Source organism: Osmia bicornis, chromosome 8 (assembly GCF_907164935.1).
Source record: "Osmia bicornis bicornis chromosome 8, iOsmBic2.1, whole genome shotgun sequence".
NCBI classification, from domain to species: domain Eukaryota; kingdom Metazoa; phylum Arthropoda; class Insecta; order Hymenoptera; family Megachilidae; genus Osmia; species Osmia bicornis.
Genome location: NC_060223.1, coordinates 1,426,718 through 1,448,746, shown reverse-complemented (window position 1 = coordinate 1,448,746; position 22,029 = coordinate 1,426,718). Strand labels below are relative to the sequence as shown.

Genomic DNA, 22,029 nt, shown 5'->3' with positions numbered 1-22,029 from the left:
AGTGGTGTTACCCCTTAAACTGATCCACTCCTCTACGGTTTTAGGACTTGCATTACCTACTATACTTCTATAAATGTGATGCTGCATCCGACTTTGGATCAACGCGAGCAAATAGACTTTATCACCCAGCTTGACCAAAGAATCAGCGAGTCGACACTGTGCAATAAAATGGTTCACTGAGGATGATTTACCATCAAACTGAGGTACGAATTTGCTTAATAAATCATATGCAGCACGCGACGAAATCGAAGACTCAGGTAGCGTCATTACCGGATTTTCGGGTATATCTTTAGCCGAAGGTTGTAATAAAGGTTGAACAGGTACTGCATCGGAAATATTTAATTGATTGTCGACACCGCGTGAAGAAGAGGGAAACACGTTGGAAGTTGTTGCCCCAATTGAAACTGGCGTATTATTTACCGTGCTACTAGCAGGATTTGATATACCACCTGTCGCACCCCAGCTCTGTATGGTCGACTGTTCGGGGACAGGAAGTGACTCCTGCAACTGTGTTTCAGTATTATGCAGGGAAAAAGAAGACCCTATATACATAACATTAACACCACGCAGACTATTTTTGCGACTCTTTCTCCTTCTGGCTTTTACTAACTTCTTTGCTAACGGCGGTATTTTGTCGAATCAAATATACTGATTATAAACTAATATTCTATAATCTAATCGGTTATAATTTAGACTTACAGTTTGTTGCGACGAATCAATTAGTATTCCGCAAAAATTCACTTAGAGTTTTGTTAAATTAAACCTTCTCTTTGCAGGTGTACGGTCCTATCCGTCGGTGACCCGTTGAGCAGTTTGACCCCGGTTTATGAGCAGGTCCTCAGGTACTCTGGCTCGATGGTCTCCAGCTCCGCAACAGGTACTCCAATAAAAATCCGTCTGCGATCAGCTGCTTCAGGTAGGCCTCAGCTCCGTAAGAAGTCCGCTCAGGTCTCTTTCTTATGTCCAGATTCCAAGAATAATCAGGTGATATCGTGGACGAGGTGCGTGTAATTTCGGTGGATGGCTTGCACGGCAGCCGAAATCACCTGTCTCCGGTATTTACCCTTCGCTCTTGGGGAAACCGCGCCAAAACCCAAGAGGGAGAAGTTGCACTAAACTTTGTCCACTTATTTATAATGTAACAGTTCAATAAAATAGTTTGTAGAATGTTTAATTGACTGTTTAATACACACCCGCGAGCTGATAAAGTATTTCAAGTGTACATAAGATTGTCACAATCACTTTATTTAACTCTTCAGTTATTTCACTGTTTTAAATTGTTTTCTCCGAATTATCACCTTTTAAATGTTTATCACCTTTTAAATGCTTATCCCCACTTTTAAACTATCCCTCTTGAAATATCCCACCGCTGTCACCAAATATGTTGCGTGTCCGTTCGCGGTAAATAGGGATTTCAAGGGAATTTAGGCGCAGGTAAGGTGATTCGTGGAGCGCGAAGGCGCTCCGCTCGCAAGGCGCGAAAATAAAACAAACAAACTATCTTTCACAGTTGATTACGACTTTAATTTCCAGAATTTAATCGAACTGTTTCAAAATATGCGTGTTGATTTGCAGCATGAGAACAACTTTGCTAATTGAGCGACAAAATCATTCTGAACGTTCTACGCTTAGCGGAGGAGATCTTTGCGCGTCGTCGGTCGATTCCCCTTCCTTGATGGATCCTGGATCCTCCCTCAGGATCATCCCTGGTCCAATGGTGGAGGGGCCCATCCCTGTCCGGAGGCGGTCCCTCTCCCTGGCTTCGGTCCACCCCTGGGCGAGCGGAAGATGGTGGTGCTCTGCCAAGACTCGAGAACGATTCTGTGCACACGTGCTAAGAGAAAGCGTGGGATCCAGAGAAAACGGAAGATAAAGAGGTCTCGCGCTAGCGAGCCAAGGCAACCCTTAAGAGAATTTACGACCCTCTGTAAATAAACAGGATGTCGAAGAGACTTCGACCAACATGATTTTCATTAAGAGTAACGAATTAGATACGGCTCGCAATAAATTAGTTTCTTAGAAATTTCAAGTGTGACAGTCTTATTTCTCCGGTTTTCCAACTCTCTCCCAGCACGATCACCCGTGTTGAAAGTTTTACAATGTCTTATCTATTGTTTGTTTATTCCTTTGAATTTTGGCTCCTAATTTATGGGCATTGATATAACATAATGCAGACATGCTGCAGTCATACTCTTATGGCATCGTCGCCATATTACATTTCATTCAACACTTGCGATTACAACCTGCAGCTAAATTCACACGATATTGCACACATACATACAGGCGAGGTTCGCAACACCATATATAATACATTGTAAGGGTAAATGTTTTGATTAATTGATAATACATTGTATAATATCTCACGTATAATACGTGCCCAACCCTGGTGCAGAGTGCTTCAGCGCTCCACGGGCACCTTACTCACGTCTCAGAAATCCCTATAATTCCCTAAACCTCAAGGAGGACACGCAATACTGCAACGCCATTTTCTCTAGAGAATTCTTCTTTGCTCGATGCTATACGTAAAAAAAATCAACAGAATTAATGTTTAAGCTTATCTAAATCTCAGTACAATGAAAATGGCGATTTCATAATGGGTTAACATGTTAACAAAAAAGTAATCAATTTTCAAAGTATACGAAATAATACTTGCAAAATATTCGCTCCACGCATTAAAGTATTCGTAATGCGCAAGTCGCCTATTAAATATGCGATTTGTGTTATCACTGTCCTTGCCTTGTAGGTAGGCTATTATCGTAATTGTAAGTAGGACAGGTTTTGACAAGAAAATTTGGTTAATTTTTATCGTGAAAAACATAAGAATGACTTGCTTATATGACTGTTAACATGAAGATAATGTGAAATACTCCAAGAAGGAAAAATGTGTAAAATCAGATGTTTGATAAATGTGAAAATAGATAACATATAAATAAAAAAAAATGAGCTGGTTACGAAGTAGTCCACTGAGAACTAGTTTTAGTAAACAGCGTTCAAGAGACTCTCCACCAAAGGACGCTGATCCATCAGCATGTTATGACAGCTTTTGTAAACACTGGCAACAAGCTTATGAAATTATTTTGCATACATCTGTGAGTCTTTTATGAAAAAGTTATAAAAATATGTAGTATAATAAGTTACACGAACATATTGTTATAATTCTGTAGCCACCTAAAGGGATACCTAATCAGGATGATGTTCTTGGAGTGGTTAATCACATAGATCAAATGGTAACTCTATTACTATTAGAGTTACGAGATTCTAATTTTTATAATAACTATCGACAATCTACAACTGCAACACATTCTCCTTGCCTGGAATATTTATTAAGTGAAAATCTTCTTGTTAAACTTTATGATTGGAGCATACACACTGGAAGGTATAAAAATTTAATAGAAATGAGTTTTAATATTTAATATAAATATTGTATTGATAATTATATTTTATTATGAAACATATAATGTTATAGGTTTAATAATGCTGTGCGTTTGGAACAGTTGAAACTGTATGAACTTTTGGTATCACATAGTGGTACTCTTCTTGCCCATGAACCAGTTGCGAGACCATTGTTAAGATTACTTGAAAATTGTGCAAACGATATTATGCCATTAGAAGTAGAAAAAAAATTAGTAGTGTTACTAAATCAATTATGTGTTGCTTTAATGCAAAACATGGCATTACTAGACTTGTTTTTTCATTCAACAGCAATAGGGGAAAGCAAGTTGGTAGAATATACATATTTTACATGCTATTTGTAACAAATATACAATCAAATTTACTAACTTAAAATATTTTCAGGTTTATTATTTTTACATTACTAATACCACATGTACATAGAGAAGGAGGAGTAGGACAACAGGCACGTGATTCTATGTTACTTTGTATGTCTCTTTCAAAAAAAAATGATGAAGTTGGGATATATATTGCTGAGCATTCTAATATATGCCCTGTATGTAGCTTTTGTAACAAAAAGTTAAATTTTTATGAAAATCAAATATATCATGTTTCATTAAAGTTATTTTTTCAACACGAGGTTCAATTATCTTAATACAATTTTTATTTGTTCAGGTATTGGCTACGGGTTTAAGTGGACTGTATTCATTATTGCCCAGAAAACTAGATATTGAGACAGATGATTGGCATAGATTAACTCCAGATGATGTTAATGATTTACCAGCATTGATGCATTTTATGAATTCATTAGAATTTTGTAATGCAGTTGCACAAGTTGCACATCCTTTGGTACAAAAACAGTTACTAGAATTTTTGTATCATGGTTTTTTGGTGCCTGTGATGGGACCAGCCTTATTGCAGGTGAGTATCAAATACACATATCTCATATTGCAAAGTCTTCAAAGTAAATTAATGTTTTCGAAAACATTTTACAAGTTTATAAATTTTTCTCTCTATATATTATATTTTATTAAATTAAATAATTACACATTTTATATTTTACAATAATATTTTTATTCTGTGTGTACATGTGGTGAAAGAAGGTATTTGAAATTTATTTATTTAAAGCATTAGTAAAATAATTATTGTGTATGTAGAGAGTTTAAAAAAGCAGTCTTAAACGTTAAGGGTTAATTTCAACAGTTTGATTGATACTTTGAATTATCTCATTCTGTTCTACTTCTTTTTTTCCTCTATTTATTCAAAGTATCAAATTAGCTTTTAAATTATTTCTACATTGTAGACCACTATATAGGTATATATTTAATTAAGATACACACATGTTAATTAAATGCATATAACATTGTTGATATGCTAACAGTAAAGCTGCATATTGATACCTACTGCTAATTACTAATAATAGAGATAACGAGATTCATATCATTTATGTTATGACATTGTTATTGGTGGCTATCTGGTGACATTTTTATGATGCTCAGGATTCTCTTGGTTTGAGCATAGAACAGCTAGATGCACACGAACATGGGGTTAGTACAAACACTATACTTTGAGCAACAAGCTTGATCATTGCCTACAACTATATTTAACATTAATTATATATATTAATATATGTGTAAAATATTAATATTAGATGTAGTGTATGCTTATCTTTTACTAAATTCATAACATTAATATGCTTGCCTCTGAATACTAATATCCTTCTTTTACCACAAATTAAATGTTTAATACAAAATGTAATTAACTATTGAAGAATCCTAAATAAAAGTTCCACTATTTTATTAACAATTAATATGTAGGAATAAAAAACATTATTTTTATTCAAGTAACCAATTTTCTAACATTACAGACAACTGTGGATGAATTAGTTGCAGCAACCGCTTACTTTGATTTATTTCTTCGTTCGGTAACTGAACCTGGCCTTTTGCGTTCGCTTGTTAGATTTTTACTTGAAGATAATTATGACGAATGCAGAATATTGGACAGTCTTATCCAGAGGATATCTTCTAGATCACGAGTACACTTTTAATGTTTATTAGTTTCTATATAAAAATGATATCAATACCGACTGTTAATTTATCTGTTTTAGCTATGTATAGTGACATTGGCCCTCTTTGAAACTTTGGTTAATTTAAATTGCGAAGACATTATGTTAGAACTATGTCTAGGTGCATTGAGCCCATGTTCCCACGTAATGCTTTCTCAACGTAGAAGGTTAAGAGATATAGATCCGTTTGGACGTGCAGCTGAAAAGTTTCTTTCACTGACACCAAGCTGTTGCGCGCCTTTTGCATTTGTAAATTCCCAATTTAATTCATTACCAAATAATGCAACAAACGAAAAGCATTTAAATACCACATCTGAATACTTAAAATCGTTGCCTACATCTATAAATTATGGTGCTCGATTATCAGATAGTTTGTACGGAAATTACCATGCATATTTGTGCGATGCTCGGCAAAAAATAAGAGCTTGTCGAATCGCATGTTCTAATTGGTCGTATCAATACAATGGAGAGTTACTTAAAGATAGTACTACCAGCAGTGCGGCAACTTTGATAGATGATAATACATTGTCAGATCAATCTCAAAAGAAAATTGAAAGCAAAGCCTTGTCATTAGAAACGTTAAAACATTCAGCTGCTTTCAATGAAATGAATGAAAATTCCTCAGCAACTAATGCACTAGCTAATATTCAATCTCTGTTGGATAAGAAAGACTTAAACGTAACAGAGAAAGATGTAAAACCAGAATCTCTAAAAACAGCAGGAATAGAATTATCATTAGAAGAGCAAGCAAAACTAGATGCAGATATTGCTGAATTGTTAAGCGAAGATATTGGAATATCAGAATTGGCTAAGGAAACATTATTAATAGATAAAAAAGAATTTGATAGTGGCATTGATGATTCAAATACTGCTATGAACTCTCTTTTATCATTAGGAGAAAGTAGCGGCTATGAAAGCTTTGCATTTAAAGGTTCTTCAGAGTCTACACCAGACAATGAACCTAGTGAAGATCGAATAAGTGAACACGAAGAAATAGAAGCCGGATCAAATAAAGAACAAGGTATATTTCTTCATAGCATTATAGAATCAAGTTCAGTGACGCCAGAAGAATTAACAGCGAATAAACAAACTAAAGAGAACTATCGTCAGGATGTATTTAATGGACAACCAAACGTCGGTATATTTTTGGATGTTCTTTTACGAAAGTTGGAATGTATGACGAGTAACAATTTATACGTTAATCTACATTTAACTGGTCTTATCAGTAGACTAGCGATATATCCTCAGCCATTGTTACAGTCGTTTCTCTTGAATCATTCTTTGGTGTTTCAACCTAGTATTAGATCACTTTTTCAGGTTTGTAATTATACAAATATGCTGATTATAAAGTATTAGAAATTTTATAATAAAATTTCCTTTTATGTAGGTACTTGCGTCATTGAAACATAAAATAGACCAGTTTCTGTCACAGTATAATAACGTAGACGTATTAGTAGAGCAAGCTCGTCAATTTTTGATTAATCGTGAAGATAAATTAGTGAATGCAAGAAAAAATGCATTAGAAGCTGCTGCTCATTCTGCGCCTCTTAAAAGAAATTCTTTGAGCAGTGAACCATTCTCAAGAGGTATGATTATCTTAGCATTATTCAGAATATGTTTCTTCCTTTTTATATTTATACCTCACTGTCTCTATAATTACATAAGTTAATATTCTATTACTTTTAACAACTGTCATGCACTCTGGAAGTATTTAAACGATGTAGGTACAGACATCTAAGATTTTTTGCCATAAATAATAATGACTGGCACACTCTAAAATTATATTTGATGAATTGTGTTTCATAGGCGAAAGCAAAAGATGGAGTTTAACGTCCTCCTTTACACAAATGCTTAGAAAATCAAGTGGTAGCTCCGGTCCAAGTAGTTTAATTAATCTAAATCAATCGCCTAGTGTATCAGAAAATCAATTAGAAGCCATTGGTCATAGCTCCGGATATCGGTAAATATTTTCTAGTTACACTATTAATTTTATATCTGAGGAAAGTAAAAACATTATGAATTCTCGTTTGACTAAAGCAAAAATAATGGGAAATTCTTAACTCTTTAGGTATTATACGAAAACGTCCTGGGAATCTCCAAATGAAATAAGTCCAGCACAAAATGTGGTCTTATGTGCAGTTATATTAGACGAATGGCTGAAAGAACTAGCTGCTATTACACAGGAACATGCCATTATATCTCTTACAAATAATTTAGAGTTTCAAGTTTAGCATGTAAGACTAACTAAAATTCACAAATTAACCTTCAATTAATGATAAAACAATATTATCCAGAATATTTTCTTCCTTTTACAGGATTTTAATAAATATGTGATATAATATTAGACTTTCATATAATAAACTATAGAATTATACTGTTCATTTCAAGTCATATCTAACAAAATGTAAAAACAATATAGAGTGTATTGCTGCAACACACACACTCACACACACACAAAATAATAATAACGCTATTTTATTTGATAACTGTAGATATGACAAATTAAGAAACTAGCCTTTAAGGCTGTAGATTTATATGTTTCCGTTGATGTTATCGATTTTAAATATTAATCACGTTACGTTGACACGTGTTAACAAAAGAATATATATATAAAAATATATTTATTTATTAGGCGCTTTTAAAGTACTAATTTAATTTATAGTATTTAAATGATATCAGCTGAATATTGTTACGAAGACTGACATTTAGAGCAATTTCCTATATAATGTGCACATATTATTAACAATTTTATGAAATATTTTAAAAATTGAATGAGTTTGTTTCAAATTATAATCGATCATACACAACAATTCAATACTATAAATAACAAGTTATAAATAAACAGGAAAAAGTGCCAAGTTATTCGTGTAATGCGCTACTGTATACTAACATTTTGGAAATTGTTCCAAATGCTTTTTACAACTTAATTATAAAATAATTTCCATGATGAATTAATTTAAATTAATTCATTAATTCATCTATAGGCAGCAGCTATTCAGAGTTTAAGAAATTTAGGGAAGAAATATTCACCATCAGCCTTGATAACTTAGTAGTTGCAATAGTTATCCAACAAATTAAAAAAGAAAAACAGTCTAATTAGTTGAATAATCTTCACCCTAAACTTTTTAAACCACAAATAGTTTCCGTCTATATAGAAATAAATATGGATACCGTACATAGGTATGTAAAGTTTACAATTCTTTTACGTTAAATTGCAATACATAATACATATATGATAGATACGTAGCTCCTCCTCATTGTACTTAATTTAATGTATGAGCGATGTTACGTAATTACCAGCTAATATACAAGATGAAGTATTTATAAAAGTTTCACGGAGTCATAATGTGTCAGTGATAATCTTTTTTATCCATAGAAAGGTATTAGAAATTTCAGAATCATTTTCTTTGAAACCGTTTAAACAAATGTTGCTCTACCCAGGATAAAAAAGTATGAGCTTGAAATTTTTGATGTTTTCAACTGCAAAAAAGTTATTGTTGGTATCCATAATTCTTGATACTGTATGCTTTTATAAATATAATAACTTTTGTATCTCTAGGTGAACAAAATTATTACATAATTGACAAAGGAATAACTCATATAAAAAATAAGTCGAAAATGCGAGATAATTTTTTTTACACAAAATTTAATTTTACAAACATCAGTTTTGTAATTTTACTAAATGTACATTATATAATTATATTTAAATCTATCAGATGATGCTGTTATTAAATTTATAAATATTGTCCATACGACTATTATGAATAATAACTTTCAAGAGATAATATCTAAATCTTATTAGTTATTCAAAGAGCTATCGAAATGATATTATTATGAAATCATATTAATTAAATTTCATTTATAAAACTATAGTAATTAAGTTAGTTACTATGTTAGTGTTGATAATTAAAGATTTGATAAATAAATATTTGATAGATAATAGCAAATTAATGTATGCTTAATTTGATCATATAGTCTTAAAGAATAAAGTTTTGTTCGCATTTTATTTGTCTAACAATAAGTGATATTGTAAAACTTGTACTTTGCACTTTCGACTTATTTTTACTTGAAAAACTACTTTCCAATCATACCAGAAATATACTATTAACATAGTAGCATAAAATATTATGTAGGTATAATGATAGCAAATCAATTTTTTAATAACTTTGACAAGAAATGAAAGTATCAGCTGACAGAAATTAATGTAGAATACGTTTCATGATATTTTCCTTTCATATTCTTAATTTTACTGTTGCTATATTACATATAATTGGAAAACAACAAATATGTTATTGTATAATTTGGTTCCAATGAAACGTGTCGGCACTCCAATTTATTTTGCAATATTTAATGTGTTTAACATAAAACATAAGGTTTTACGACGTTTCAAGTAAAACATTAGCTCTACTATTTACATTATAATTTTGTTACAAACTCAACAAAAGTCAATACTTGCCAATACTAAAATATTATTGTACAATTACAAAATATTTGTCTATTATATGTATAAATAACATATCAAAGCATAATAATCAGTGTATGAAATGTTTCAGCTCAATTTTTGTTAATAAACACTGAAATAAGTGTTAACAAATCAGTGCAATTTTTAATATATTGTGCTAATTAAAAAAGGTGAATGAATAATAGTAAAAGTGCAAAGTATATGTCACAAAATATTGTAACTATGTATTGCGTTTATCTTTGTACAACAACATATTTTTTGATCACTTTAAAAATTTCTATTAACGTAAAACTACTTGCCACAATGTGATATTAAACTAGGCTCTCACAAAGTTATCTTTATTATTTGAAGTTATGACAGTTAAAACTTTGCTTCTGTTTTAAACATATTAAATTATATCATATTTAATTAAAAGCTGTCAAAATTTTGTATCAGCATTATAAGAATATTTTACCTCTATCTACACAAATATGAATTTTCAATATTTTAGAAAATTTCATCGTTTAACATATTTTATTAAACACATACAATATTTTCAAACAGGACTATTGCATGGTATTTTATTGAAGATAACATTATTTAATATTTATTATTATTCTAACAACACTTTTATTTTACTTTACCGTTAATTGAAGTTACCTATATACGTTTATGTTTATTTAAAGGTATGCTCTATTTTGTTATAAAATAACGTTGCAATATATTATAGTAAACTACATAATTTACAAATTTATTTTAATTACTAAATAAGTTTTCATTTATTAATATTGATTTCGTTATTAGGGACTTATTATTATAAAAATTGTATTATATAAAATTTTATATGTACAGTAAAACCTGGATAAATGCAACCAACATTGGGACCCAGTGGTTGCATTTATCCAAGCGAGGTGTCGAATCTCGGATTACACGCGACGACCAGCCAAGCGTGAACGTAGAAAGAGACAGACAGTGGGGGAAAGAGAGAGGTCCGATGATCAAAGGAAAGAGCCGAAACGTATCGGTGTGACTAATACTAATTCAACTATAAAACTTTTTTATTTTTGACTTTTTTTTATTGAAACTTTTACTAACGCATCGGTGAAATTTTTCTGATTACAATGGTACCAAACACGATATAGTTTCAATTATAATTACTTGCTAAAATTGATGTTAAAGGTTGGCAAAAAGCAACAGAGATCGACATCAAAACCAGTCGCGGTGTTGGCTCTGGTTTCAAAGGTTTCATTTATCCAAGCACGGTGGCGATTCTGGGCATTTAATGTTGCATTTATCCAAGCAAGGTGTCGATTCTGGGCATTTAATGTTGCATTTATCCAAGCGAGGTGTCGATTCTGGGTATTTAATGTTGCATTTATCCAAGCGAGGTGTCGATTCTGCGTCTGTACACATGTTTTCTATTCAGCCGACATGCCGATTCTGTGTCCGTACACATGTTTTCTATTCAGCCGACATGCCGATTCTGTGTCCGTACACATGTTTTGTATTCAGCCGACATGCCGATTCTGTGTCCGTACACATGTTTTCTATTCAGCCGATATCATTTATGTTCAGTTGTGGTGTCAATTCTATGTTGTTTATTCGATTACTATTGTTTATAAATATAATTCAAACTATATCGTGTTTGGTGTCATTTTAATCAGAAAAATCTCACAAATGCGTTAGTAGAAGTTTAATTAAGAAAAAGTTAAAAATAAAAAAGTTTTATCGTTCAATTAGTATTAGTCACATCGATATTACGGTCGGATCATATTACACGGTTTCCTCGCCGAGCGGCTCGGTTCGGCTTAGGGGGATCCCCCCAAGTGGAGGGGATAGCGATGTTGCACTTATCCAAGCATTCTTTCGTTGCATTTATCCAGGTTTTACTGTATATAAATTAAAGTACATCAAAAATGTAATATAAAATAGAATGTATATTATTGTGTTACATAGAAGATGTTTTAATAAAAGCAATACATAAACATTTAATTGCTGTAGTTTTTAACAGAAACAAATTTTAAATAAATATTATATCCTTATATGTATGTATAAATTTTATACTTTTTATTTAAAAAAAGAAATTATTATTGTGTCAAAGTTAACAATTTCTGTTTAATTCAATTACTTTATGTTGTAGTTTTTAATTTAGTTTCTTACCAAAAAGTCATCTTAGCTATTATTACAAATGTTAATCATTAATAAAAAAAATAAATTTAAATTCGTTCGATCGGAAAGATCCAATCACCGTGCTCCTTCCATCAACATTTATCAAAAGCTGCAGTTTATGAAAATTGCAGTAGTAGAAAAAAGGGACTAGTCTTAACCAAGAGTCACTAGCTTGTCAATTGTTAAACTGTTTTTATATTTAATTTTAGTTCGTCTACTAGAATTTAGTGCATATGACAAAAGTAATCGTCTGTACATATATATAAGAACGTATGTTAAATGCAAAATTTGGTATTTGCGATATTATGTAGTATATGCTAGATTAACATAAGCACTGTAACCGTGATTAATCGACGTGATCTCATACTTTCAAATATGTTAATTGTATCAGTGTACACTTCTTTATTGTTAATATTTCTGTTATTTATTAAATAATGCCACACCTAGATTAATTATAAAAAGTACTTTAACCACGTATTATATTAATACCATTTGACTTGAAATATTTAAATTTTTGTAATTATGTATTATGAGTAAACTTACATATTTCTTTATATTTGATTTGGCTTTATATAATTTTATTACTGCTTTATATACTGTATATAACACATTAAATCTTTCATTCAATTGAACTTAAAATACTTTATGTATTAAAATTAATCAAATATATTGATGAATGAATTGTAAGATAAATAATATAATTATTATTGTTAACAGGCTCATATGCCAACTCCAATATAAGAAATATTCATGCCTTTTTGTTTGGGAAGTTATTCAACCCAAAATATGGAGGAATATGCTGTAGTATCAGACATATCGGTTGTAGATGTTTATGACATTGCCTCAGAAATAGGAAAGGAATGCGAAAAATTAATAGACTTATATGGAGTAGAATCTGTAACTAATCTTATGCCAAAAGTGATACATGCATTAGAACTACTAGAAAATTTAGCAACTAAAAATGAACGTGAAAATACAACAGTTCAAGAGTTACGAGCAAAAATTTCCCAATTGGAAAATGATAAAATTGGGAAAGCTGAAGACAGACAAAGATTTGAAAAGGTATTTCATTTTAAATAGTTACATACAAGTTCAATTGACACTTAGATTATAAATGTTTCTTTTATTTAGTAATATTAACTTATTGCATAGGAACTGGAACAAATTGAAGAACATTGGCGTCAGGAATCTCGAGATTTAGTGGGAATGGTTACAAGATTGCAGGAAGAAAATAGGAGATTAGCAGAAGCTTTGCAAGAATCGCGTAGTGACAGTCAGTACAGCAGTAAACAAAGTACTAACACCCTGTCTTTTACCTACTAACACAATGCCAAAGAATATTGCATTATATATGTTTATACATCGTTAGTTACAGTAATATATTTTTAGCTTTTACAGCTAGTCAAGAAGTTGATGTAGCAGTATTACAACACCTAAGATCTATGATAGATAAACAAAGAGATCAAATTCGAGCAAGAGATAAAGAGCTGCTACAAAAAAATATGGAGATAGAAAATGTAAATTGGTACCTATGTTCGTATGTAATTTGTGGAAATATAAATTGTGATCAAGTATTGCTTATGTAACATGATTTAATACATTATTACTAGTTTCTATTTTCATAACATTTATTTTGTTACATATGAGCAATGGTAATATACATTTTATTCTAATTTCGTTTTATATTTATGCAGCTGACGACACAAGTTGAAAAATTTGGAGTCGTCGGCCGAGAATTAAAGCGAAAGCAACGTCAAGCGCAAATGCAAGCACGAGGCTTGGTAGAAGAAAGAGCAGACTTTTTGGCGCAATTACAAGATCAGAATCGTGAATTGATCAATCTTCGAGCTCGTCTTGGTTTAGCAAGAAAAGAAAATGAAGATTTAAGTAAATTGCAGGGTTATCCAGATTTAACGAACAAAGCAGTTTATGATTTGGACGATCCTGATAGACCAAGATTCACCACTGCTGAATTGAAAGAAATTTTACATGAACGAAATGAACTGAAAGCCAGAGTTTCAGATTTGGAAGATGAACTAGAGTTGTATCGACCAAAATCTGAAACGTATGTATCTTCCTTGTAAAATAATATTTTCATCCATGTATTTTGTTGAATAATATTTTTTAAATGTGATCTTATAGGGTAGAAGATTACAAAGATGCACCAGTTCAAGGCCCTCTTCCTTATGAACCAGATGATGCACCCTGGAAAAAGGCATCTGAATCTGGAATTCGTAAATTGTAAGTTGTTCAAGTAGAGTATATTACAGGTTTCAATGTTTAATAATAACGTTTAATTTCCAGTTTCCGGAAAATTTTCTCGGAGTCTAGCAGTAGTTTTTTAGTTGGTAGTAGTCCGCGTAGAAGTCTCTCTAGTCTATCAAAAATGGCCCTGTCTGGAAATAGTACATGCGACGAGTCTGTATAATGACTCTTTTAACAAACAACCAAATGACTTTCAGAATCTTATAAAAATACCTTGAGTATAATGTTATTATATTTATTCAATAGCATTCGGTTTCTTGATAATAATAGTAAGTTATTTTTAAATAATTCCTTATTTTAAAAACAGTTATTAATTAGAATGAAATAAGTTGCTAATATAAATATAGCCATTTTGACAAACACAAAATATTCACATGTGTACAAAATTAACATATATCTACTTAAAGAGTCTAAAATAATTAAATACATATACATCTTTTTATGTTGAAAATTGTATTGACGTGCCTGAAAAGTTAAAAAGTATTGATAATAGTACATGTAGTAATATCTCTTTACTTTCGTACACTTTTTGCATGATTGTTATAAATTAATATAATTTGTACCGTAAAAATAATGACATTAAAGGAAGTTACAGAACTTCCTTAGTTTTCAAATTAATTATGATTTTTTAATAGATGTTTTTTATATTTTGATTTTGCATTTATTTTATAAGTGTATGAATTAAAAGTGTCTTTTATAATGTACTAATAAATAATGTGTTGAATTTAATTACTCAATGTTATAACAAAATACATAACAAATTATAACATACAAAATACACAACATAATAAATATTTCATTGGCTTATGAAATATTTATATTTCAATATTTTTATTCTTATTTTTATTTTTATGTTGACAACTTTAACTATATTTTAATATAATTCGAATTAGTGTATATATAAATTGTTTTTTAATTAAAATTTAAATGTATTTAAATGATACGTTTTTTTTATCTTTCACAACAAATTTCAGTATCACAAACATTTAGTTTTGAAATAATTGTATTTATATAGACTGTATATAATATTCAAAAATCACAAATCCAGATGTATGCAATATAGCAATGTATTAAAGATATTCAAAAGAAGAAATACTAATTTACACATATATACAATATAACAAACGATGATAGTAATGTTAACATGAAAATTGCATAATACTAAAAAAGATCATATCCAATTAACAAACCACATTGATAGTAGTAATTTATCATATTACTTTATGAACTAAAATGATGAAAATTTTGAAACAATTTTATCATCAACATTGACAATTGCATAGATGATGATTACTAATAGAAAAGAATGTTATAACTTGAGTTAATTATTGGTAGGTTATATTTTGTTAAAACTATAATTCTGGTCCTATTAAAATGTGCCTACTAAATAAACTCATTCATCTTGTATTAAACTAATGAATTTTTTAAAAAGAAATCAGTAAAAAAAAGAAGTATCAACATTGCCTAAGATACAACACAGTTATAAATTATCAGTAAAATTTAAACACATGTGAAGTATTTAATAATCGTTAGGTTTATTTAGAGCTTTTATATAATTCCAGAATGTAATGATCTTTAAAATATAAGAAAGATAAAATCAAATATAGTTTCTGTATTCCATACATTTAAACACATTATTATTATGTATAGTATAAGTGAATAATTTATAATATTAAATGCATTTATATAAAAACATTTATCATGTAACATATTATTAAACAAATGATAGTTTAACTTAGATATAATATGTGCTGTATTGAGAGCACGAGATCTACAGTTTAGAGTACATAAATGATGAACATCAATGTTTGTATTTTTTACTGAAACATCACGTAATCGGTATAAAGTAATAAGAAACCATTTTCAATTACCTTAAAAGTATATATAATGTTATCTTTTTGAACAGATATCAAAGATCAAGCTTTAAAAAAGTATAATTCAATATTTGTATTAATTCTGTTTTTACATTGTTGAATATTAGTAATTAGCAAAGTATCATAAATAGTAATATCACGAAAAAATTGTATACCAGTGCCAAAGAAAGTGAGAACACATTGTTAATTAAACAATTTAATAAGAAACAATTAGTTGATGTATAACCGAACAATTTATGTATATTCTATTAAGTCTATTAGTAATTTTATTAGAATAATTGTAATACTTCCCCGATACATTATAATTGTTGATAATATGCAAGTTTTATGCCTTAATATTTATGAAACTGTAATTAATTGTTTGGAAATAAACGATTATGTTCTATAAATTACTATTTTTTCAATAATCATATATAAAATGTTTTGTACATAATTAGTAATTGTTGAAATGTACTATTAATGTCTTCTTTATTTTTGAAAATATGTACAGGGTGTTCGGCTAGGAATGGGCATCCTTTGAGGGGGCGGTAGCTGGGGTGATTCTGAGCAATTTTTTGTTTTACCAAAATGCTCATTAAGGCTTAATTTTTGAATTATTAATTAAAAACACTGAGCAATCAGAACGTGCATAGTGCGCAGGGCAGGAATGGCCGCGGGAGTGTCGGTTACGAATCCAGTTTGACGAGATGCCCAATAGTTTGTGCACTATGCGCACTCTGATTGGTTGGGGTTTTTTATTAATAATTCAAAAACTAAATCTTAACGAGCACTTTAGTAAAGGAAAGAATTGTTCAGAATGACTCAAACTACCACCTTCTCAAAGGATACACACCCGTAACCGAACACCCTGTAAGTACACGGTCTAAAGAGTAGAAGAGTCTCATTTGCAAATATTGTATAGACAGGGTATAATGTATTTTCTTTATAATATTATCCTGGTGCATAAAAACTAACAATAAGACGACAAATTTCAATTTTTTTCAATTTACAGCTCAAAGAATTAATTTCCATTTATTTCGCACCAGCATCAGATTAGATCATTAATAATTGCTTATACAACATTCATTTTTAAAGTATTAAAATATTAAAAGAGGAATAGTGCAAGAATCAGCATGATTTAAGAATTATTTTTCTCTTTACTGTAACAAATGATCAAAGTATAGTTTCTGTTTAAAAATAAAATGTACAGCCGACTAGTATGTTATAAATCCACGTTGTTTAAGTTAGCTGCAGATCCAGTTGGTAAATCTGGTGGTACAAACTTACCAATAGGTTGTATTGCTTGTCTTTGTTCAGCTAATTTTCGCATTTCTTGTCTAAGTTTACTTAAAATGGCATGATTTGGCTGGTTTACCGCAGCTTTACCTTGTAACAACGTTATTTCTTGTTCTAGTTGTTTCTTTTCTTTGAAAGACTTTACGCTTCGAGATCCGTACAGTCTCAGTAAGGAACCCCAAGATTGAATATGAGGATGCATAAGTTGCAAAATAGCTTGTGCCGCTCGTTGTTTGCCGTCTTTCTTATTACGACATACCTAAAATTATAATTTTTTCTAAATGTATCATTCTTATAAATAAATAAACTTAGAAGCAAACACAAAAGTTATAACTCTACTTACAACAGTAGCTTCATGTTTCCCAACACGCATTGTGAATTCATTACGTTGGTGTTTTAATGTATTCACCGAATAATTAATATGCATGTCACCGAGACCATAATTTCGTTGAAGACAAGTTATTAAAATAGCATGCGGCGATGGTTCAGTTGTTTTTGCGCAAAATTCTGCTACTCGAGGATCGGTAATGGATATTTCATCAAAGAATGATAAATCTGCATCAGAATTAGCTCTGGATGCTTTGATCATACGACTGTTATTACCGGAAGCTGTATCTCCACCGTTATCACCCGAAATCTTATCTCTCATTTGAGGAATTAATATTTCAAGGGTTTTTCGTGCAGCATTTGCTTTAGCTTGTTTCTTGCTGCTACCAAAACCACTTCCATATTCCATATCATTAATACAAACAACAGCAGAATATGGTGTTGCAGCATTTTCTGAAATTAATCATTCAATTTCATGAACATCTCTTTATCTTAACACGTTAATTACTATAGTGAAAATTGACACTTGTCATATTTTTTTATCTAACTTACCTAATTCTTTAAATTTATAAGTTGGTTGTTTCTTAAGAGCATGTTGTACATATTCATGAAGTATACAAACATAACTTTTGCCCGAGGGATTCATTATCCAATGCTTTGGTGGTCTTTGTCCACTATTGTCATCTCCAGTTGCACTGCCACTACTTCCTGCTAGATTAGAACTACTAACTGGAAACGTTATTAATTTAGTTCCATCAGGTAAAGTGGGTCTTTCCAATTGCTTACGATGTTTTTTATTCTTTGTAAATTTTCTTCTGGCTGACCATGATCTAAATAATAAATTACACTAACTAATACTTAAAAAAATTAACGTGTATTTAATGTTATTTGGTGTGTACTTACTGAAACCTCATTACTTTGATAGCTTTGAAACGGAAAAGTGATTGACAATAATTTCGTAGTTGCTCACTGTCTAACGAATGAGCTGCTCGATTTTCTTGAATTGTTTCTATTTTTGCACTAGGAAGACTACAAACTTCTGCATTTGGATCTCGTTCCTTCTGCTTTTTCCTTTCTTCCTCTTCCTCGTGAAGAGCTCTTTTATATTGAAGACAAGGTATCGCGCTAACAGGCACTTCATGTTTCCTTACACTCCCAGGTCCAAGAAAATATGGTTTTGCAAGAGTACAAACTCTGCTTTGTTTATGCAAATACAAAGGCATTCCACTGTTATGAGTTACCTGTACCCAACCTTCTGGGAGTACGTCAAAATGATTATGTCCAATTTCTAAAAGAAATCACATTATACATTTGATATCTTTGTGTCTATAATAATGTAATTAACATTTAATAACTTAAATACTTACCATCCAAGACCAATTTTTCTTTTTCTTCATATGGTACACTATCCTTTTTGTCTTTTCTTTTGCCTTTAAATTCTTCTGGTAAACCTAACAGTAGCATACAATACTTAACTAAAAAAAGTGCTCAGCAGCTGCATGATCTATATGAGAAGTACAAAAAGAGAAAAAACAAGTAATCTTATGTCTTTTTACATTATTTAACCCTTTATGTGAAAGTTTCATACCAATTTATTTGAAACCTTAAATACATTCTTATAAATTTTTATCATATTAATTCAACTGTACTTGATTGTTATATTTTATACTTTACATAAAAGCATAAATAAATGAACATTTTCTAACATTAAAATTTACCTTCTTCAAGCATGGCTTCGATTTCTTCATCAGGTACATCAGAATCCATACTTTCATTTGTATCCGAATCCATATCAGAGCAATTTTGATCCGGATGTCGTTCTAAATCATCCAGAACATCAAACTGTCTTAAATCATCTGTAGCTGCGATACTATCTGCATTTGACTCCGTAATGCAATCTTCGGTGGTAGAACCATTATATATATTTGTATCATCAGCAGATACAATATCTTCTTCCGTCATGTCGCTACAATGACTTTTATTAGATGTTTTACTATGGTTATCAATATTTACTTCCAATATGCTCTGTTGATCATTCAAAACAGTTGTATCTTGGGACATCATGCTTGATTCAGGCATTTCTTCAGGAACTTCTTTATCCATGTCCACTATACGTACAACAAGGTATCTGCTAAAATACTGTATGATCTAACAGTTAAAATATATAATATTTAAATTATAACAAATGTTTTATACTCTAATTGTTATATTTGATAAAATCTTTAATGCATTCATGTATAACAGTGGATAATTAATTTTTTTAATATTGTTATGACAGAAGTTATAGTTTAAACTTGAACACAATCTTCATATGCAATAACTCATGGATTAAATAATATCAAGCGCGTCGTATGGCCACACCACTTTCACCAATGAGGCCAAAGTCCAATCAATTTGAAACCACTTTGAAAATGGCAACGAAAATTGGACATTTGCATTAGTGTTAGCAGTTTGGGGCCTATTATATATCCATGAGTACGTATTATATAATATTTTATATTGTCAGAATATACTGTAGAAGAGAGTTGACACAGTTCACTGTATTGTTTAGCTGGTTGGCTCCGAAATTAGACAGGAACAACATTGAAAAATTGAACCTGTTACTAGTTCGGATTATGGCCTGATGATAACAAAAATAAATATATTACATTAATATCTAAGATATTTTTGATATCAAGATAATATAAATTCTATGCAGATTTTTTAATTAATGCGTATTAATAATATTAGAAGAAAGATATATAAGAATGTTAAATATGCAATACAAAACATAAGATCTTTCATAGCCACAAGAGATAAAACTGAAGTCCCAAAGCCCAAATTTTGGCTGTCTTTGCTACACATTATAAAAAATGGACTTATTACATTATTATTCCAGATAGTTATATTAAAATTATTATAAATTTGTATGACAACAACAAATTATGAAGAAGATTGTAAAGTATATAAAATTGCTTTTTACAAAACGTATGATTTGTATACTATGTAAGTACATGATACAAATCAATACTCTCATACATTATTAATAATTTCATACATAATAGTACCTTTATATATACCACAATAGAGTATATTTCTGAAAATTATAAACACTTCCAACGATTAAAGATGTTGGGTTAAGTGCAAGTTATCTTTAAACGTTTCCTGTCTATTGAAGTTCTTAATAATCATAGCCATAAAAGATTACAAAATTCTGTATCAGTCATATTAAGAACACATAATCGCGAGTACTATTTAATTAGGTAATAATAGTTAAGTTCATTACAAGTTCAGCTAAATTTCACGCAACACAATAAAATAGTAACTTCCATAGTGGTCGATACCAATGACTACAGATCCAATCCGACAAGACTAGACATGCCCTTTGTTTTCGAGGGGTCTTGAATTTCTGTTGTGGGAGAACTTTCAGGGGATATATAAAGTAAACCCGTGTTTGCACTTTTAATTAAACTTTATTTTTATACCTTACTCGTCGCGTGCGATTACTCTCTATGTTGTACAATATTGTAACGTGAAATGTTATCACGTGAACATGGCTAGAATAGTATGGCGACCATGCCATGGGAATATTTATCGATGATCTGTTGTAACGATATATCTCGAATATTTGTCGAGGACCTTTGTATCGTTGGTTGTAAATTGAGAGCGAAATTTAAACCATCTATGCGTTTATTGGGTTAAACTTCGTCTTAGGGGACTAAAAATTAACGGGTCCAAAATATGTGTTCTTGTAGTTTTTGATCTGAAAAGTCCGAAAATGCAAATTAAATGTCCAGGAAACTAATAGTTCAAAAGATACGAGTATATAAAAATGTGTGTACTTGGCGTACTGTGCGTTGCAGCTAAGTTGCCGAGCACCGACAAATTGAACCGACAGAGGGGCAAGGGGACTGTGCGTTCGCTCCACCTAATCCCCTCCAGGAACCCGTAACTTGAGAAGTCAGCGGTCACAATGCATAGGCGTAAGATTTCCATATTCGCGGAAGATACATTTAATTATATAAACATGCGATTTTTTCGGGATATTAATGGATTTTTTATAATACTCGTTCTTGACAACAGTTGTTATTATGCAAAATTTATTGGAAATTACATTATGGAAAATGTAAAAACTCTCTTGTTTTCTTAATAATGTAAACCCCGAATCTACCTCTACGCCAATGCATTCAACCCGCCGCTCGCTATCTCTTCATCTCATTCTGTTTCAATGTCTGTCCTTGGCG

The 22,029-nt window shown here is 30.8% G+C and overlaps 3 protein-coding genes across 18 annotated transcripts; 2 read left to right on the top strand and 1 right to left on the bottom strand.

The window, feature by feature from the left end:
* Positions 1-2,517: 2,517 nt before the first annotated feature.
* LOC114881152 (FHIP family protein AAEL005291) lies at positions 2,518-8,227 on the top strand. Of its 4 annotated transcripts, XM_029197836.2 has the most exons (13): positions 2,518-3,089; positions 3,165-3,376; positions 3,467-3,718; positions 3,796-3,946; positions 4,066-4,311; positions 4,890-4,937; positions 5,258-5,425; positions 5,498-6,772; positions 6,843-7,041; positions 7,164-7,175; positions 7,262-7,415; positions 7,524-7,689; positions 7,771-8,227. In XM_029197836.2, the coding sequence occupies exons 1-12, from the start codon at positions 2,940-2,942 to the stop codon at positions 7,684-7,686; spliced, it is 3,030 nt and encodes a 1,009-aa protein (XP_029053669.2). In that variant the 5' UTR covers positions 2,518-2,939; the 3' UTR covers positions 7,687-7,689; positions 7,771-8,227. The 4 variants fall into 4 exon arrangements, with proteins under 4 accessions (XP_029053669.2, XP_029053668.2, XP_029053671.2 ...); XM_029197835.2 differs by having other exon boundaries at positions 2,519-3,089; positions 7,524-8,227; XM_029197838.2 differs by lacking the exon at positions 4,890-4,937 and having other exon boundaries at positions 2,519-3,089; positions 7,524-8,227.
* Positions 8,228-12,183: 3,956 nt separating this feature from the next.
* Positions 12,184-15,184, top strand: LOC114881149 (RILP-like protein homolog). 5 transcript variants are annotated; one of them, XM_029197834.2, is made up of 7 exons: positions 12,184-12,335; positions 12,783-13,127; positions 13,218-13,338; positions 13,464-13,582; positions 13,760-14,130; positions 14,208-14,306; positions 14,370-15,184. In XM_029197834.2, the coding sequence occupies exons 2-7, from the start codon at positions 12,816-12,818 to the stop codon at positions 14,491-14,493; spliced, it is 1,146 nt and encodes a 381-aa protein (XP_029053667.1). In that variant the 5' UTR covers positions 12,184-12,335; positions 12,783-12,815; the 3' UTR covers positions 14,494-15,184. The 5 variants fall into 5 exon arrangements, with proteins under 5 accessions (XP_029053667.1, XP_029053664.1, XP_029053666.1 ...); XM_029197831.2 differs by having other exon boundaries at positions 13,218-13,359; XM_029197833.2 differs by having other exon boundaries at positions 12,185-12,335; positions 13,455-13,582.
* Positions 15,185-15,927: 743 nt separating this feature from the next.
* LOC114881153 (microprocessor complex subunit DGCR8) lies at positions 15,928-21,808 on the bottom strand. 9 transcript variants are annotated; one of them, XM_046286754.1, is made up of 8 exons: positions 21,628-21,808; positions 20,854-21,548; positions 19,525-19,954; positions 19,174-19,257; positions 18,710-19,094; positions 18,359-18,636; positions 17,823-18,259; positions 15,928-17,738 (listed from the first exon to the last, which is right to left on the bottom strand). In XM_046286754.1, exons 3-8 carry the CDS (start codon positions 19,907-19,909, stop codon positions 17,406-17,408), a joined length of 1,902 nt encoding a protein of 633 aa, XP_046142710.1. In that variant the 5' UTR covers positions 19,910-19,954; positions 20,854-21,548; positions 21,628-21,808; the 3' UTR covers positions 15,928-17,405. The 9 variants fall into 9 exon arrangements, with proteins under 9 accessions (XP_046142710.1, XP_046142711.1, XP_046142712.1 ...); XM_046286755.1 differs by having other exon boundaries at positions 19,525-19,945; XM_046286756.1 differs by having other exon boundaries at positions 19,525-19,914.
* Positions 21,809-22,029: the final 221 nt, after the last annotated feature.

What these genes read in the sequence shown, in the direction of transcription:
- LOC114881153 (XM_046286754.1), bottom strand. Translation starts at nt 19,909, where the DNA reads ATGGATAAAGAAGTTCCTGAAGAAATGCCTGAATCAAGCATGATGTCC. An exon ending in ATCAAAGTAATGAGGTTTCA is followed by an intron (nt 18,637 to 18,709) that starts GTAAGTACACAC and finishes TTTATTATTTAG; the next exon opens with ATCATGGTCAGCCAGAAGAA. An exon ending in GGAAACATGAAGCTACTGTT is followed by an intron (nt 17,739 to 17,822) that starts GTAAGTAGAGTT and finishes TTATAATTTTAG; the next exon opens with GTATGTCGTAATAAGAAAGA.
- LOC114881152 (XM_029197836.2), top strand. Translation starts at nt 2,940, where the DNA reads ATGAGCTGGTTACGAAGTAGTCCACTGAGAACTAGTTTTAGTAAACAG. An exon ending in ACAGCAATAGGGGAAAGCAA is followed by an intron (nt 3,719 to 3,795) that starts GTTGGTAGAATA and finishes AAATATTTTCAG; the next exon opens with GTTTATTATTTTTACATTAC. An exon ending in TGGGACCAGCCTTATTGCAG is followed by an intron (nt 4,312 to 4,889) that starts GTGAGTATCAAA and finishes TATGATGCTCAG; the next exon opens with GATTCTCTTGGTTTGAGCAT.
- LOC114881149 (XM_029197828.2), top strand. Translation starts at nt 12,816, where the DNA reads ATGCCTTTTTGTTTGGGAAGTTATTCAACCCAAAATATGGAGGAATAT. An exon ending in AAAATATGGAGATAGAAAAT is followed by an intron (nt 13,583 to 13,759) that starts GTAAATTGGTAC and finishes ATATTTATGCAG; the next exon opens with CTGACGACACAAGTTGAAAA. An exon ending in GAATCTGGAATTCGTAAATT is followed by an intron (nt 14,307 to 14,369) that starts GTAAGTTGTTCA and finishes TTTAATTTCCAG; the next exon opens with TTTCCGGAAAATTTTCTCGG.